Genomic DNA, 17,166 nt, shown 5'->3' with positions numbered 1-17,166 from the left:
GACCGCTGGAAGAGCAGCCAGTGCTCTTAACCTCTACGCCATCTCTCCAGTTCTGTGGTTGCTTTTTAATGCCTTGCCTTTTGTTCTTACTTTATATGCAGAGCTTTTGTTGTATTTTGAAAATAATTTAAAATTGTTGATTATTGCTTTGTTCCTTTTTGTATGTCTGTGTCTAACTTAGACTGTTGCCGTACTTGGATTAAAAGCAGTTACCTATTTGGTAGAGTATAGACAGTTAAGTTTAACCGTAGTTTTTTGTGTTCTACTGTCTACTTGGAAACTCAAAAGGATAGTGCCTTAAGTTTATTCGCTCTTTTTATAATATATAGTTAAATAGTGCTATGCATTAAGCTGTCTACTCTGTCTCTGTTTTAGCTAACAATAACAAATCTATCGTAAAGCAGTTTTGTGTTAACAAAAATTCCAAAAATAATAAATACAGAGAGGGTGTCTAACCCACTCCTGGCTGTCCTTAAGGAATGTCGAAGTGTAGTTAAACAGCAACAAACCCTCCCTGGTTGAGAGTTGTGAGCCACTTGTAAGGTGATTGTTAGCCCAGGGGCAACGCAGTATTCTTCCTGACATGTGTGGCATTGTGGAATTGAGAGAAAGCAATAACGTGCTGCTGTAGATCTGGGTGGTTTGGTTTGGTTTGGTTTTGTTTGGTTTGGTTTGGTTTGGGATATGGCCATTACAAAGAAAGTGTATAGGTTTGGCTGTAAAACCTGTACCCTCTGGATCTTCCGTGGCTTTTTGCTGACGTCTATCTGGATTTTTATTTATTTATTTATTTATTTATTTAGGTTCTTTTTTTCGGAGCTGGGGACCGAACCCAGGGCCTTGCGCTTCCTAGGCAAGCGCTCTACCACTGAGCTAAATCCCTAACCCCTGGATTTTAAGTCCTTTTGCTCTGTCGCACAGTGCGAGGCCTTTGCCTTTGGGGCATTACTACCTCACTTACCATGAAGTCGTAGAGTTTCATGTTCACTGGATCTGTGGCTTGCCTCCTCTCCTGTTAGGTGTCGGAAATGGCTGTTTCTGAGCTCCCTGGTAACCCCAATGCTGTCTGGACTGTCCGTCGGCACATTGAAGGTAAGTGTCCCTTTTCTTATAGTCAAGATGGGGTTTGGGAGCCATTGCCATGAAACTTAGAAACTGCATTCCTACTATGTCTGTATCATTTCATCTAGTGCCACATGCCAGGAACTTCTGGCAAAATACCACCTGTTTTGAGGTTTCTTCTGATCAGGGTACCTTTATTTACAATTGCTTTTTCTGAAAGTGGATAGAGAGGGTATAAATTGATTGTTAGTTGCACAAACACTTCAGAATTGTTGAGCTGCCTGTGATTTCTAAACCTCTGCTTTCATCTGTGTATGTTCTAAGCGAAAGTTGTTGTTTCTCATTGTACTTGAACTATTTTCATTGTTCTAAAAATCACAATGAAAGTCAATATTTTAAAACTGTCAGTTCTGCTTACACTTAAGAAAAGCATAGATTGAGTGAGTAGAGTCAGTTTTAGAGTGAGTAAAAGAGTCGTGAAGGATGTGGAAGCTGAGTCACCTCAGATTGAAAGGCTGGTAGCTTGTATGGTACTCCAGTAGCAAGAATGTCTTTTGACATTAAATGTCAGTCCTGTAACAATAGAAGTTGTTGTATTTCCCGTGGTTCATTTTGGAGCAGAGGGTTTGTTCTAAGGACCTCATTTTCATCTGTTCTCTCAAGAATGTGGAACCAGAAAGTGAGATCTGGCAGCAAACAAAGCTTTGGCTAGAAAACAGCTGCAATTCTGCCTGAGGTCTGAGGTCTAGTTGAATGGAATGAGCTGAAGGGAGCTGGGAAATGTGTAGGAGGGGAATTTACTAGAATACTACATACTTTTCTGTGGATTTTGTTCTCATTTTGGAATCACATGAGTTGGAAGGGGAACTTCAACAGGAAATTCGGCTCCTTTTAGCTGAAAAGGTGATTGGATGTTTGGTTTGAAGAGATTTATACATTGAATATAATTTCTACATAGAGAAGATAGTTAACGTTGATCTTAATTCTGGTGGACTTTGATAATAAAGTTCTAGTAAATGTTACCTAGATTAGTAAAACTAGAAAGACGCTTAAGAGATCTACTGTTTTTAAAGATAGGTCGTCTTGCTGTGTACTCAGGCTGGCCTGGAACTTGGTGTGTTCATGATGGTCATATCCCCACCCTCCTGAGTGCAGTGGTGACACGCATGTCACCATGCCTAGCTTCTCATTTTTAGATGGTTTCTGAAAATTTTAGAGCAGCTTTAGCTTTGCCAGAAGTTGCTCCTCATTTTTGTGAAGAAAGCAGGCTATCTCAAGTGGTAATGCTGAAGTAACACATCCAAGTGTTAGGGCAGAAAACAGAAAAAGTGAGTGCTCTCTTGACTCGTTTCTGTGGTGAGAGCTGATAGCAGTGGTTTCTTGTGTGCTGGCATCCTGTACTCAGTTAAGTGTCCACTGTCCATTTAGAGTAATTAGTGTAGAATTTCTGCCTAAGAACATTTGTCACATAAAGGAGACGAGTAACTCTACTGGAGTGGAGCACTTGGCCACTGGGGCCGGATCTTATAGACCATCGAAAAATAAATTAAAAAAAAAAAGACAGGTATACAACCAATGTGCACTGATGTGGTGAAAGGCACACACATGCTGCCAAAAGGAACTATAGGAGAGGAAACAGACACATTTAAAGGTGAAGGAAGGTAGTGGAGAGAGAAACAATTGCCAACATTCATTGATAGGCAGGCTGTTTCTAGTGTGGTGGACCTAGTAGTTGAAACTGTCCTCTGTTAAATATCAAAACCTAGGTAGCAAATGTTTCTTGATCACTTTTACTTTTTACTGTACCTTGGTCAATTATCCACAAAAACATGTTAGGTTTTCTGGTCATTTTCTTTCCAGATACCCTACGATCCTATTGAGTGAGCATTCCTCTATCCACACGTGCCTCCGTCTTCAGGCAAATACTAACCTTGGCTGGTACTTGGTGATGCATACTACCAATACCAAGCCTTTTTTTCTCTTCCACAGGTGGCTGGTGAAGGTGCTGATTATCACAGGTGTGTACCTACTGCTAGGGTCTACTGTGGGATTTTATAGGGAGAGGGATGACCTTCACAGAATACTGAGGCTGACCTAATGGTGTCTCTCAGAGGGAACTTTGCAGGTAGATGTCAGTGTGCACCATAGTGACACTCATTGGTCTGCTAGCATGTCAGCTGGTCGATCTAAGGCAGGAATTAGACTCTGGACAGGAGAACTAGTTGGTTTTTATGTTTTTAAAAGAACATGTAACTAGCAAACCACAGCTTCATTCTCCTTTGTTTGGGATTGTCCATTCCAGGTGTACTGACTCAAAGATTAGGTCCTGGAGAAACTATTTTGAGTATATAATATGTTAAACTAGGTGAGATAAGAGCCTGGTACTCTTGAGTATCAAGTGCAAATGAAACACGGGAAGCTTGGTCATCTGCACTGGCACCCGTGTTACTGTTTAGAGAAGGTTATTTGTAGAATAATTTAGTAAGGTCAGAAAAGTAAAGCATTTTCTCTCATGGTTGGTCCAGTAGGGCTCAAAAAAAAAAAAAAGGAAAGATACTGAACTTATTCCTAAAGAGGTATTTATTCTCTTACCCTGAGAGATTCCTCACTGAGACAGAAAGGACTATTTTTATAAGACTTACAGCCTCTAGCAAAGGGCACTAGGATTTATAATCCCTAGAAGTAGCAGTGCCTGAAGCTTTATTTCTGTATTGAATGTCAACTTTTAAGGCCTGCACTCTCCCTAGGAGTAATTAATGTTTTTTAGTACTTCATTGCTGGGGAACGGCAATGGTAGAAGTTATAGTGATTGGTATTCAGGAGTGCTGATTAAAGCAGTGGTCATTGCTCTCTTCCTTGTAGAATTAGTTAGTCAAAGTATGACTGTATTAATTGAACATTTCCTTTATATATGAGTGGTCTGGTCTTGTAGCTAAAGGGAAGGTGTAAACATGGGCACCCCTTCTCCACCCCATTTTCTTAATATGTAAGTCAAAAACTGATTTATCTTCCAAGGACACACACTGAGGGACAACACTGGAAATTGAAGCTGGTTAAAGTCCTTTATTAGTTGGCCGTAATTTATTACACAGCTTTGAAGATACAAGGTTTCATTAAATGGGAACATGGGAGATGGATGATAGAGTGTTCTCATAAAAATAAGCAGTTTCTTACTACATGTCAGAAATTTCCAGGTCAAAAGTTCAGAGCTGGAGTAAATACTAAGTTTGATGTCATGTTGAGATCAATTGAGGTCTTTTTGGTAAACTATTAGAAATCCATTCAGGAACAACCATATCCTAATTAACTTTTTAAAGTATGTACTCGTTATAATGTATGTGTAGACATGTGTGCCACAGCGTGCATGTGGAGTTCAGAGGACAACTTTGTGGAGTTGGTTCTCCATCTATCTTTATGTGACTCTTGTGGGTGGAACTTGGATCACCAGGCCCGAACGGTGAGCACCTTTATGCTCTGAGCCATGTCACCAGGCCTTAAGTTGTTTTATGACAGCAAGCAGGGCTTGACATAAAGCCATTGTAAATGATGTCTTCAAAGCACTTGCTAACAGTACAATCAAAAAACCAAGTATCTGGTCTGGCACTGCACTTTAAGGTTTAGAAAATTGTATTTATACTTTATGGGTTACCTGTCTATCCATCATTAGAACGTGCGTGTTGGGAAAGATCTTTGATTCTTGCTTTCTGCCACCCCTGTTGTATATGTGTATTATTAACTGGAAGTTTTGTTAAACAGCACTTAACCCTCACTGTGTGAAGCAATCTCATACCATTATTTCTATTATAAAATACTGATTACAGCTCACCAAACTGTGTGTCCTGCTAACGGGTCAGAATACTATGTAGGCTATACCAATAATATGTCTTCACCTCTCCTACAAAGAATGCTGATTAAAGTAGTTGCAATAATAATAACTTTGGAGTAATACAAACTAAAAATGGTTCTTGATGTGTGTGGAGTAAGTAGGTTAGTCCTGTAGCATTGAGCTCTGTCTGACAAGGGTCAGGGCAAGCAGAGCCCTGTAGCTGCCAGTCTAGTTTAGTTTAGTTTACTGCCTTACTCTGTTGTTCTGTCCTTTGTTTAGCTGATTTCTGGGTTGGGCACAAAATGACATACAAAAGTTGATGTAGAAATACAGATTGGGAGGGGAAATAATTATAAAAGAATAATTGTACCTTTATTCAGTGTAAATCCTGTGTTCTGGTTGTTGACATAGGCAACTCAGAAGTTGTTTGACGCTGTAGAGTGAAGTATGGGAAATAGATGGCCTTTGGCAATGGGGTTGAGCAAGAGACGCTCGCTATTCAGATGGCCTTTATATAGAACTCAGACCATAGGGCCTTGAGAAACTCATTAGTGTGTGTTTATTAAACTACATTATGAAAAGCAAATTCTAGTAAGATTGCTCGTAACCACTGCGTTGCTAACATTTTTAAACAGTGAAAAATCCTAGAGGTCAAGGACTGACCATATCAACATTCTCCCTTCCCCCATTTCCTGGTTAATTGGTGCTCCCTCTTCTCAGTGGGATTAGGATTCCCAGGCTCCAGCCCTAGAATAACCAAATATGTTGAAGCCTTAAGTAGTACATTTTCTTCACTGAAGGTTATATGCTTGCATTAGCTCCCTTTGGAAAAAGTTGGGTATCTTTTTGGGGGGTTTGGAGTGGTTTTTGTTGTTGTTGTTTTGGTGGGGCTTTTTCGTTTGTTTTGAGACATAGCCTTTGCATCCTTAAACTCAGAGATCTACTTTTTTCTGCCTCCTAAGTGCTTGATTCATGGAGTGCCCCACCACACCTGGCTGGTCTTTTTCTCTTAATGTTCCTTAAGTGGGTTGGAATTCGGTAGGATTCGCTCAGCTGCCTATCGTGCAGGAACCTCAGTTCCATCTCCAGCACTTGATAAGCCAGCCATGGTGGTACATCTGTAATTCTTAGTACTAAGGAAAGTCAAGTCAGGGGGTTCAGAGGTTCAAAGTCATCTTTGGCTGTATATTGAATTTCAGTCCAGTCTGGGCTGTATGATAACCTATCAATCAGTCAGCAATGGGCACAAACATTGCTCTAGTTTTTCACACCATTATTTAAGGTCTTCATATACTTTTTATTTTTTTATTTTTATTATTATCTTCTCTTTACCAAATAATCGAAGAAAATACTAGTTTTCAGATATTTATACTCAGTGTGCTTGGGCATTTATTTGTAGGTTGCTAGAACACTCAATCCTCTTTTGAACCATCCTGTTCTGTGTGTGCATGTGTGTAGTGACTGCATATAGAAGTGTTGTGGAGGTTTCTGAAACTGTTCAGTGTCTTAACTGCCTTTCTAATGCTGGTAATTCGAGTTCTTCCCTAACAACTCCGTTGTTTTCTTTTTCCAGATGAGTTTGATGCCTACATCATTGTGTCTTTCGTGAATGCCACGCTGGTGCTGTCCATCGGAGAGACTGTGGAAGAAGTGACGGACTCCGGGTTCTTGGGTACCACTCCAACCTTGTCCTGTTCCTTATTGGGAGATGACGCGTTGGTGCAGGTGAGCTTGCTCCCTCCTCAGCAGGCTGTGGCCGGCCTTTGCCCGCCATGCTGCTGTCCTGTGGTGTGCTTACATTCATGTCTCTTCATTCTCACCTTCCTGAAAGCCTCAGGGAGGGCCTAATGTTTCATCAACATAAAAAAGGGTACTGAGAATTAATTCCTTTAAGATTTTTACTAACTAAGCATTTAGGAAAATTTGAAACCTAACATTTCCTCTCGATCACTTCCATTGTAAAACTTCCATCACTGCTTTCTCGTCTTTATTATTAACAAGTGGACATTGGACCTTTCTGAACTGATGTGGCAAAACATGAGCACTTTAAAAATTATTTAAAAATTGATACTAACTATAAGCAGAGCCTCAAATTGCATGGTGCCAGGTGTGAGGTTCATTCTAGGTGACAATCAAATCAAGAGTTAGAGTTTCTTCTTTTCGGATGTCTAGGTGTATCCAGATGGCATTCGACACATCCGAGCAGACAAGAGAGTCAATGAGTGGAAGACTCCTGGCAAGAAGACAATTGTGAAGTGTGCAGTGAACCAGCGACAAGTGGTGATCGCCTTGACTGGGGGAGAGCTGGTCTATTTCGAGATGGATCCTGTATGTTTTCTGTTCTGTTGTGCTGGCTGTGTGTTATCTTCCATTATGGTTCCTGGGCTGGGACTCCATGGTGTTCAGTGACAGGGTTACCAGTGTGTGTGTCTTTTGAATACATGTATTCTTCACAAGAAAGAATTGAGAATGAAGCGTCCACAAATAAGACAGTCTGCCCCTTTTTTAAAGCTTAAGGACAAAAACTAATATATGTAATCTAGATTATAGTTGTAAAATCCTCTTTTGAAGGTGAAATAACTTGTTCCTTTTGTACCCCACCCCTGTTTTGTTTTCTTTTCTTTAAGATTTATTTATTTTTGTTTATATCAGTACACTGTAGCTGTCTTCAGACACACCAGAAGAGGGCATCAGATCCCATTACAGACGGTTGTGAGCCACCTTGTGGTTGCTGGGAATTGAACTCAGGACCTCTGGAAGAGCAGTCAATGCTCTTGACGGCTGAGCCATCTCTCCACCTGTTTTCTAATGAAAATTTAGCAAAGTTTTATTTTATTTTTAATTTTCTTCTGGTCCTTTTCTCTTTTTTGCCTTTTGTTTTGAGAAAGAGGCTAATGTAGGATTCTAGGCTGGTATCAAACTCACAGCAGTCCTCCTGTCTCAGCTTCACAAGTGCTAGGATTAGTTATGAGTTACTATGACTGATTTTGCTATTTTATATGAAAATGTATCCAGAATTTACCTTCTACAAAAATCTCTTGTATGCTTTGAGATTTTTTGATGATGATGATGATGTTGTTGTTGTTGTTGTTGTTGTTTTTGTGACCATGTTTGAGTTTACTTTGGTGTTTTTAGAAAGGGTTTTGTTTTTGAGATGGTCTCATATAGACTAAATTGGCCTTGAACCACTGGTTCTTCTGTCTCCCCTTCTGTTTCCCACACGCTACAATTACAGTCTTGTCCCAGCTGGCTTTGTTCAGGGTTCTCATGATGAGAACAGATGAATGGTTTTATATATTTGTTTCTTAGTCTGGGTTAGTTTATATTTATGCCACATCCTGCTTTCTTCTTTTCCCTCTGGGGCACTAACCTGTGAAGTTGATTATGAGACCGCATTGGTGAGATTCTTGGTCAGAGTGAGATGTGAGACAGGTGTTAGCAGTGAAGTTCAGTTGGTAGGTCTCCAGCACTGTATAAACAGGATGTTCAGACCCTTGGTAATCCCAGTGCTCAGTGGAGGCAGCATGGTCTCAAGTTCATCCTTGAACATAGCTAGTAATAGTTACTAAAAGCAAAAAGAGGGTGAAAGAAGGGGCGAGGGGGGAGGTCTTCCCATCCCATCCTCCTTTCCTAGTCTAGAATTACAGGGTGGATTCCAGCATGTAACCTATTTTTGTTGTTCCTCCTGTAGTCAGGACAGTTGAATGAGTACACGGAGCGGAAAGAAATGTCAGCAGATGTGGTGTGCATGAGTCTGGCCAACGTACCCCCTGGAGAACAGCGGTCTCGGTTCCTGGCTGTGGGGCTGGTGGACAACACTGTCAGAATCATCTCCCTTGACCCATCAGTGAGTGGCATCCTTCGGGTTGTGGGTGGGCCTAAGCACCTGGCTGCCTGGTTCTGTGCCATATGCAACTACTGCATACCATATTTCTTTGTAGTGTTTTCTGTTTTGTCTGTATTACTCAGGTTTTGCTTGCATGTTTATCAGAAAGTGTCCGGTACCCTGAAATGGACTATTGTAAGCCAGAGTGTAGATCCTGGGAGCCTGGGTCCTCTGGGAGAGCAACAGGTTCTTTTAACTACTGGAGCCGTCTCTGTAGCCTTGCCTGTAGTTAAGAATCCCGAGACTGTTAACTAAAAAGCAACTTTACTTGCTATGGGGCCTAATGTGACTTTCTTACTTTGACCATTGTCTACTTTGACAAAATAAACAAGAGCTCCCCAAAACTTATTCTGAGATTTAGATTTAATGAACATCTACTGTCTCAGTTTTCTTCTGGGATTTTCATTTTCCTCAAGAAAGATCCTCCTTCAATCCTAACAGATTTATGTAAGTATGTGCTTTTCCAAAATTGTGTTACAGCTCTTTTTCCTCCCTCCCCACCTCCATTCCATAGGACTGTTTGCAGCCTCTGAGTATGCAGGCTCTCCCAGCCCAGCCTGAGTCTCTGTGTATTGTGGAAATGGGTGGGACCGAGAAACAAGATGAGCTGGGTGAGAGGGGCTCTATCGGCTTCCTGTACCTGAACATTGGACTCCAGGTAAGAGGTCCAGGGGCTCACATTGCCGTCAGACCTTTGGTATCCGCCTGTTCCTTTATCCAGTATGGGCATTTTCTTTGCCCATAGTTCTCGATCGCACCTTGGGAAAGTCATCGTACAGTGATGTCGTGGGTTAATTTTCTCAACACTTAGAACACATTAGGCAGGCTTGGGAAGAGCATGCACAGAGTCTTCCTATCTGCTAGAAGTGTTTAGTGATAGATGTTTTGGATTGGAATTAAGTGAGTCTTCAGTCGTAACCTGTAGTTCCATGGTATTCCAGCCTTTAAAAATGAATTCCTCAGAGTTAGTTCACTGTTGACCACGTTAGCTCACGTGAAGCCTGATGGTTTCTGTAGCCAAAGCAGCTGAGCTTGGCCTGGCATGAAAAAGCATTGGTGACATCAGTTAGAGGACAAACTTTTACGTTGAGCTTCACATTTAAAAATGCTTGGGCATGAGACGCACAGATTAGACCAATATAATATAATAGTCTTCATTTCCCTTTTCCTTTCTCTAAGGAACAGTGATGTCATACCCACCAAGATTAGTAACACTTTGTGAATATCCGATACTTTGTGCATATTTAATTTCCTCCTTAAAAATTATAGCTAGTTCAGAATGTAGAAGTTGATAGCATTTATTTGTAACTTTTGGGAATCGGAAAGAGTGGTGGAAGTGGTTCTGTTCACTGTGTTGTATCCCATAGGAGGTACACGATGTTGAAATGTTTGTAATCAAATATCTGTAAGATAAATTGAGGTTTATTTCTTTGTTCTAAACATACTTTATACAGGAAAAGGATAATGGCTCTTGCCACCCCAACCCTGTTCTTCAGTCTCTAATTTTACAGTTAAAGAGTTAGGACTGCAACAGTCATCCTAGTTGAGTCTGAGGAAATAGGGATTTTGTTGGTTGTAAGTGGATTTTATTTTTTAACTATATAAATTTGTGGGTATTTTCTTGTTCAAATTGCTATCTATCTTCTCTTACATTTTTGTTCGTTCACTTCATTTTTGATTGTGGTTCTCTTTGAAGTTGGTTTATTTGACCCAGCTAGCTTGCCTGCCTTCTACAGTTAGGTATTTGTTTGCATTGGGAATGTTCTTCAACCTTGAGTCAGTCGTCCCTTGTTCCTTTTAGGGAAAATGAGACTTAGAGGTCCCATAGTCAATACATTCCAGTTTTTAACTGTGGGTCTGGATTTATGTTTTGTTTTGTTTTTTGAGGAGGTCTGCTTTTAAATTATAAGAAGTATGTAACTTAAATGATTTTGGGGGGGATGAGGTGGTGAACCCTGACTGTCCTGGAACTAGCTCTCCAGACCAGGCTGGCCTCAAATACTCAGAGATTCTCCTGCTTCTGCTTTGTGAGTGCTGGGCTTAAAGATACGCACCATCCCTGCCTGACTTGATGACATTTTGTTAATGTACAGGGGTTGTATGTATAGTGAGAAGTGGTTTGTTAATGTACAGGGCGGGTGTGTATAGTGAGAAGTGGTTTGTTAATGTACAGGTGATGTATGTATAGTGAGAAGTGGTTTTTGCCCGTTGATGCTTAGTAACTAGGAGAGAATGAGTGAATCCCTGATTGTTGGGGTGCTTTATGGTTCACCACCAAGTCATATCTTTCTATCTTCTGCCAAAGTAGTCAAAGGAAAGTCTCACATAAAAGTTCCCATCATAAAAAGGAGGGTTTACCTGTTCTTATCTTTTCCACTAGAACGGTGTGCTGCTGAGGACTGTCCTAGACCCTGTTACTGGGGACCTGTCTGACACCCGCACTAGGTATCTGGGGTCCCGTCCTGTGAAGCTCTTTCGGGTTCGGATGCAAGGCCAGGAGGCTGTAAGTAGTAAAAAGACATTTGGATGTTAGTCCCACTGTGAACATCTGACCAGTTCACTTTGTAATTGATGTTAGCTCTCTGATAGGTTTTACCTACATGGGAAATCCTGGGTTCTTTAGAGTTTCTGAGAGACGGCTGTGGCATGGTACTATGGCATTATGAGGTTATAGGAAGTTTGAATATTGATCCTTGAGTCTCTCTTTAGACTTAGCTATCTGGTGTGGAAAAGGCTGGAGCCTTCCATTCAGGATTATAGTGATATCATGAATCTACCCAATAGGAATGAGAGCCTATTCTTCACAGTTCAGAATTAACATTGCCTCTGCTGTGCTAGTTCTTCAATGTTACCTTACCCACTTGTACAGCTGTCCAACCTTGTAATAGAATCTCTAATTTATACTCAAGGAAACAAGTCCAGAGAAATGTGATTGATAAAGTTGACTTTTCTTTTTTATTTATTTTTCCTGTCTTTATACAATAAGCCATGTACTGCCTGTTTAGGTTCCCTGTGTTTAAAGTGTCTCTAAATTTGGGTGGTGTGTTTGGTCAGTGCCTGGGCCTTTCCAGTCTTGACTGCAGCTCTTCCTCCCCAGGTTCTGGCTATGTCTAGTCGCTCATGGCTGAGCTACTCTTACCAGTCTCGATTCCATCTCACCCCTCTGTCTTATGAGACCCTGGAATTTGCATCGGGCTTTGCCTCTGAACAGTGTCCTGAAGGCATCGTTGCCATCTCCACCAACACTTTGAGGTGAGAAAATCTTTAGGTTCGAAGCCCAGTAGGAAGCCTTTGTGCCAAGTCCTCAGCCTGTGGTTCTGCCAGAGTTGGAGGCGTTTGTAGAGATGGCTGAGAACAAGCGCTTCACCAGGAAAGAGTGTTGCAGCTGAACTTCAGTTTGGCTCAGGCTTTGGACTCTGTGAGCCAAATTTGAGTGCTTAGCACCTAGCTTCCGTTTAGACTCCAGGAGCTAAGTTGTAAAACTAGTCTTGTCCTGTACTTTGAGATTTCTGGTTCCTGGTGAAATGCTCATATTCCAGGATTAGTTTTAGAGCAAGTGTTAAATCTGTGTATTTATCTATAGATTTATTATTATTTTAAGTCAGTGTTTTACCGTGTAGCCCAGGAACATAGACCAGCCTGGCTTCAAACTCGTGGAGATCCACCTGCCTATGCCTCCTGAGTGCTGGGATTAAACCCTTGTTTGTTATTTATTTATTTAATTTTATTTATTCCATGTATGTGAGTACACTGTCACTGTCTTTGGACAGACTAGAAGAGGGCGTCAGATCCTATTACAGATGGTTGTGAACCACCATGTGGTTGCTGGGAATTGAACTCAGGTCCTTTGGAAGGGCAGTCAGTGCTCTTAACCACTGAGCCATCTCTCCAGCCCTTTTTTTTTTTTTTTTTTTCCTTCTTCCGGAGCTGGGGACCGAACCCAGGGCCTTGTGCTTGCTAGGCAAGCGCTCTACCGCTGAGCTAAATCCCCAACCCCCCGTTACTTATTTTTTATGATAGAATCTTCCTAGGTAGCCAATGCTGGTTGGCTTCAAGATCAAATTTCAGTTGCTCGCTTGGAAGGCCACTGAACATTCTAGTACTTACTGTTAGAATCAGTCACATAAACTTTTTGACTATTAGTAAATGTGTAAATGTTTATCTTAATTTTTTGTGTGAATGCAGGTTTTCTTTTTTCTTTTAAAGGCAGTTTTTGAAAGAGTGAAATAGAAATATGATTACTGTTGTGTTGTGGGGTATTTGCCAGAGTCTACTGCTCAAAAATGAAGCCTCACACAAGGAAAAGGATCAGAAGTATGGTCACCAAAGAGGCTCAACTGTAGGCTTAAAGACTAGCTTGAGGTAGCTCTGTCTTCACGAATACCAGAGGGCCACCCAGTGCCCAACAGTCATCCTTGGATCTAGGGAGTGTTTACACGGACCAAAGCTTCAGTTTATCAATTGTTACTGTAGGGTGGGGCGCCCAGTGGGCTGGAAAGTTAGTCTGTTGCAGGTAGACCAGAGAGATAAGGGATAGGGCCTTAATGCGGCTTAGATTCCCAAGGGGAAAACATGAAGGCACCAAGATAACCTACCAACCAAGTTACATGACACCAACATTAGGGTTTCACCAATGTTAGGGTTTTGTGGCAGAAGGAAGTGTGCCTTGGTGGATTGGGGCCAAAGAACACACACCACAAAGTCAGGCCATGTAAAAAAAAAACCTCATGTGAGAGGCTTATTGTGGGGCAATATATGGAGGGAGGCTGCCTCTGAACGAGGGTGGAATAGAGGATAGGAATGGTGAAGGCACTGTTTATAAAGTGGTGCGGCACAGAGCGAGAATACCCAACTTGTGACAGTGGAAATGTGTCGCATTTAGTGGCCACTGTAGCGTACTGAAGTTGTAGTTACTGAACTGTGGATGTTAAAGGTGGAATTGGGCGTTTCCAACATGTTCAAATGTGCCTTCATCAGTTGTAGTCCAAAGCTGGAGAGATGGCTCAGTGGTTATGAGCACTGACTGCTCTTCTAGAGAACCTAAGTTCAATTCCCAGCAACCACATGGTGGCTCACAACCATCTGTAACACATCTACTGGTGTGTCTGAAGACAGCGACAGTGTACTTGTATACATAAAATAAGTAATTTTTTTTTTTTTTTTTCGGAGCTGGGGACCGAACCCAGGGCCTTGCGCTTCCTAGGTAAGCGCTCTACCACTGAGCCAAATCCCCAGCCCCAAGTTTTTTTTTTTAATGCAGTCCAAGAATAGAGTCGTGAAAATTCTGGTGCTTGTGAAAAAACTCCAAGAAAACAAAGAGTCTGCCCTCAGTTTCTTCAGAACACAGAGTTCTAGGAATGTACTGTGTTCCTTCCAGGTGTGGCAGAGTTTGACTGGAGTTGTGATTCGTGTTTCTCTGGGTTTTTGCCATGTATGGCTTGTCCTTGTGATTAAATACTCATGTGACTCTGAAGCTTCAGGGTATAAAATGGTGATGCTCAGAATCAAGTTGGCTATTCAATGAGAGTTTAGCCTCATTTTTAGGCCCTACTCTCCCAGGTTCACGAAACCAACTGGAGAGATAAAACACTCATCCCTATTTTTTGAGGCAGGATCTCTCACTGAAAATAGTTTGTGAATTAGCTAAACTGACTATCATCAAACCCCAGAGATCCTCCTGTCTCTTTTCCTTAGCACAGGGATTACAGGGCCTGCTGACTGCTGCGCCCTCCTTTTTTTTTTTTCGGAGCTGGGGACCGAACCCAGTGCACCCTCCTTTTAAATGGGTTTTAGGGTCCGTAACTGGGGTCATCATGGTTCCATACAAAGACTCTACCAACTGAACCTTCTCCATGGCCCCTGAACTTCATATTGTCACACTGGCTATAGAACAATAAGGTTCTACAGTTCGCTGTGTTCAGGAGTGAAGGCGCAAGTTCAGTAGAAGTGGGATGCGCTGCTGAAGAGGGACTCTTCATGGCTCTCCTTCCTTTGGTGTGTGGTCCTTTAAGCATAGACAGTTGTTTCCTGTTTTCTGTGCCTGATCATGCTTGATTTCATGGATTCCTAAGCTGAGCGAGCAGTGTTCTCTAACTCCTTTGCTTATTGCCGTAGGATTTTGGCACTAGAGAAGCTTGGCGCTGTCTTCAATCAAGTGGCCTTTCCTTTGCAGTACACACCCAGGAAGTTTGTCATCCACCCTGAGAGTAACAACCTTATCATCATAGAGACGGATCACAATGCCTACACTGAGGCTACAAAAGCTCAGAGAAAGCAGCAGATGGCTGAGGTAATTACTCTCACCTTGAAAGGGGTAGTTTCAAAAGGCTTGTCTATAAAGTTGTTTAGAAAAGTTTAAATCTAAAACTTGTCTAATTCTCTTCTCCCTGCCACATCCACACTGCTTTGGAGATAGTGGTCTCAGACCATAACCCTGGCTCTCCAGGAACTCTTTTTTTTTTTTAAAGATTTATTTTATTTATTATATATAAGTACACTGTAGCTGTCTCCAGATACACCAGAAGGGGGCATCAGATCTCTTTACAGATGGTTGTGAGCCACCATGTGGTTGCTGGGAATTGAACTCATGACCTCTGGAAGAGCAGTCGGGTGCTCTTAACCGCTGAGCCATCTCTCCAGCCCTCTCCAGGAACTCTTAATGATCCTGCTGCTCCCAGCTTTCCAAGTGCACTGCCACACATAATAGCCATAGTCTTTGTTTTTTGAGACATTTTGCTATCCACTATGTAGACCACAATGGCCTTGAACTTTACAGGGATTTGCCTGCCTCTACCCCTGGAGTGTTGGGATTAAAGGTGTACGCAACCACACTTGGCTGCCTTTGTTAGTTTTAAAGCACAGTGGTATTATTCGTGACCAGCATGCGCAAAGCTCCAGGTTAGATTCCTAGGACCTTTTGGAAAAACAAAGGTAAAGTGGGTTGGACCCTAAAGCTACAAGGATAAACCAGCCCCTTTGCAGGACTTCAAGCCAAGTTCTTTGCCCTGTTCTCCCTTTGACAGGCTTTTTTGTGGCCTGGTTACTCAGAATTCAGTTCCCTCTGTGGAACTAACTGTTCTCTAGTCCTTGAACTCCCACAATAGGGTGTTACGTGATGCCTTGATTTGAGCCCAACCGCACAGCTTTCAGTTTTCCCTCAGCACCAGCTCATCCAAAAACTGTTTGCCAGCAAAAACCAACTAGCACCAAGCATGTAGAAACCATATCTAGTCTAAGACAAGTAGTCGTAGCCAGGGAAACCCGGGGGCACTGTATGAATGAGCCAGGTTTTCACTTCTGAGTTTTGTGCACCCCCCCCCCCACTACAACTGCTAGGGTTTTGGGGGGGTTGTTGTTGTTGTTGCTGCTGGGTTTTTATTTTCCTTTTAGTGATCTCTTTATTTTACATTTCTCCCTTGAATCTTTTTTTTTTTTTTTTCCTTTTAAATTGTGTGTCTGTTTGACTTGAACACTGTCTGCTGCACTTTTGTTGAGGCTGATACCTGTCGGGCCACAAGTCCTCTCTCTACCTGTGGAGCTGTCTCGAGGCCCTTCCTTCAGAATCTCTGTTTGAGGGAACCCTGGTGCTCGCCAACAGTCCTCTTTGCTGCTACTTCACATTTCTCACCTGCTCTTGCGTTTTGAATTTAGGAAATGGTAGAAGCAGCAGGGGAGGATGAACGGGAGCTGGCTGCAGAGATGGCAGCCGCGTTCCTCAATGAAAACCTCCCAGAATCCATTTTCGGAGCTCCCAAGGCTGGCAATGGGCAGTGGGCCTCTGTGATTCGGGTAATGAACCCTATCCAGGGGAATACACTAGACCTTGTCCAGCTGGAGCAGAATGAGGCAGCCTTTAGGTAAGGGCCTGAGGTCAGTTGGGGGTTTGGTGATGTGAGCAGGGTTCTTGGCATTTTGACTGATCCTGGCTTTTCCTTCTTGGTCTATTTTTAGTGTGGCAGTGTGTAGGTTCTCCAACACTGGTGAAGACTGGTATGTGCTGGTTGGTGTTGCTAAGGACTTGATCCTGAGCCCTCGGTCTGTGGCAGGGGGCTTTGTGTATACATACAAGCTTGTGAACAATGGGGAAAAGTTGGAGTTTTTGCACAAGGTAAGAACAAACTTCGGTTCTCTTGCACAAAACTTCTGGATCGGGTCTTATTTGGTGGGTGTGTGTGTGTGTGTGTGTGTGTGTGTGTGTGTGTGTGTGTGTGTGTGTGTGTTTATGAGGCCATCTGACTTAGTGTTGGCTATGTAACTTGCTTTATGGATCAGGCTGGCCTTGAGCTCAAGAATGATCTTACCTCTCTGCCTTCTGAGTGTTGGGATTACACCACCATGTTGAGCTTGTCTTTTATAGACTAGTTTGTTGACTCGAAATCATCTTTGTGTAGGA

At 42.2% G+C, this 17,166-nt stretch overlaps 1 protein-coding gene across 3 annotated transcripts in view; it reads left to right on the top strand.

Moving 5' to 3' along the window:
• The window catches only part of Sf3b3 (splicing factor 3b, subunit 3), a 37,520-nt gene that overhangs the window by 14,777 nt on the left and 5,577 nt on the right, over positions 1 to 17,166 (top strand). For all 3 annotated transcript variants that reach the window (NM_001106187.2, XM_087594212.1, XM_087594211.1), the window contains 10 exon segments: positions 1,020 to 1,092; positions 6,462 to 6,613; positions 7,061 to 7,216; positions 8,580 to 8,735; positions 9,289 to 9,432; positions 11,155 to 11,277; positions 11,872 to 12,026; positions 14,889 to 15,063; positions 16,425 to 16,630; positions 16,725 to 16,881. In NM_001106187.2, coding sequence (NP_001099657.2) covers positions 1,020 to 1,092; positions 6,462 to 6,613; positions 7,061 to 7,216; positions 8,580 to 8,735; positions 9,289 to 9,432; positions 11,155 to 11,277; positions 11,872 to 12,026; positions 14,889 to 15,063; positions 16,425 to 16,630; positions 16,725 to 16,881 — 1,497 coding nt within the window.

Source organism: Rattus norvegicus, chromosome 19, assembly GCF_021556685.1.
Source record: "Rattus norvegicus strain SHRSP/BbbUtx chromosome 19, alternate assembly SHRSP_T2T, whole genome shotgun sequence".
Taxonomy (NCBI): domain Eukaryota; kingdom Metazoa; phylum Chordata; class Mammalia; order Rodentia; family Muridae; genus Rattus; species Rattus norvegicus.
Note: the sequence above shows the minus strand (reverse complement) of the source record. Positions and strands in the feature narration are given on the sequence as shown.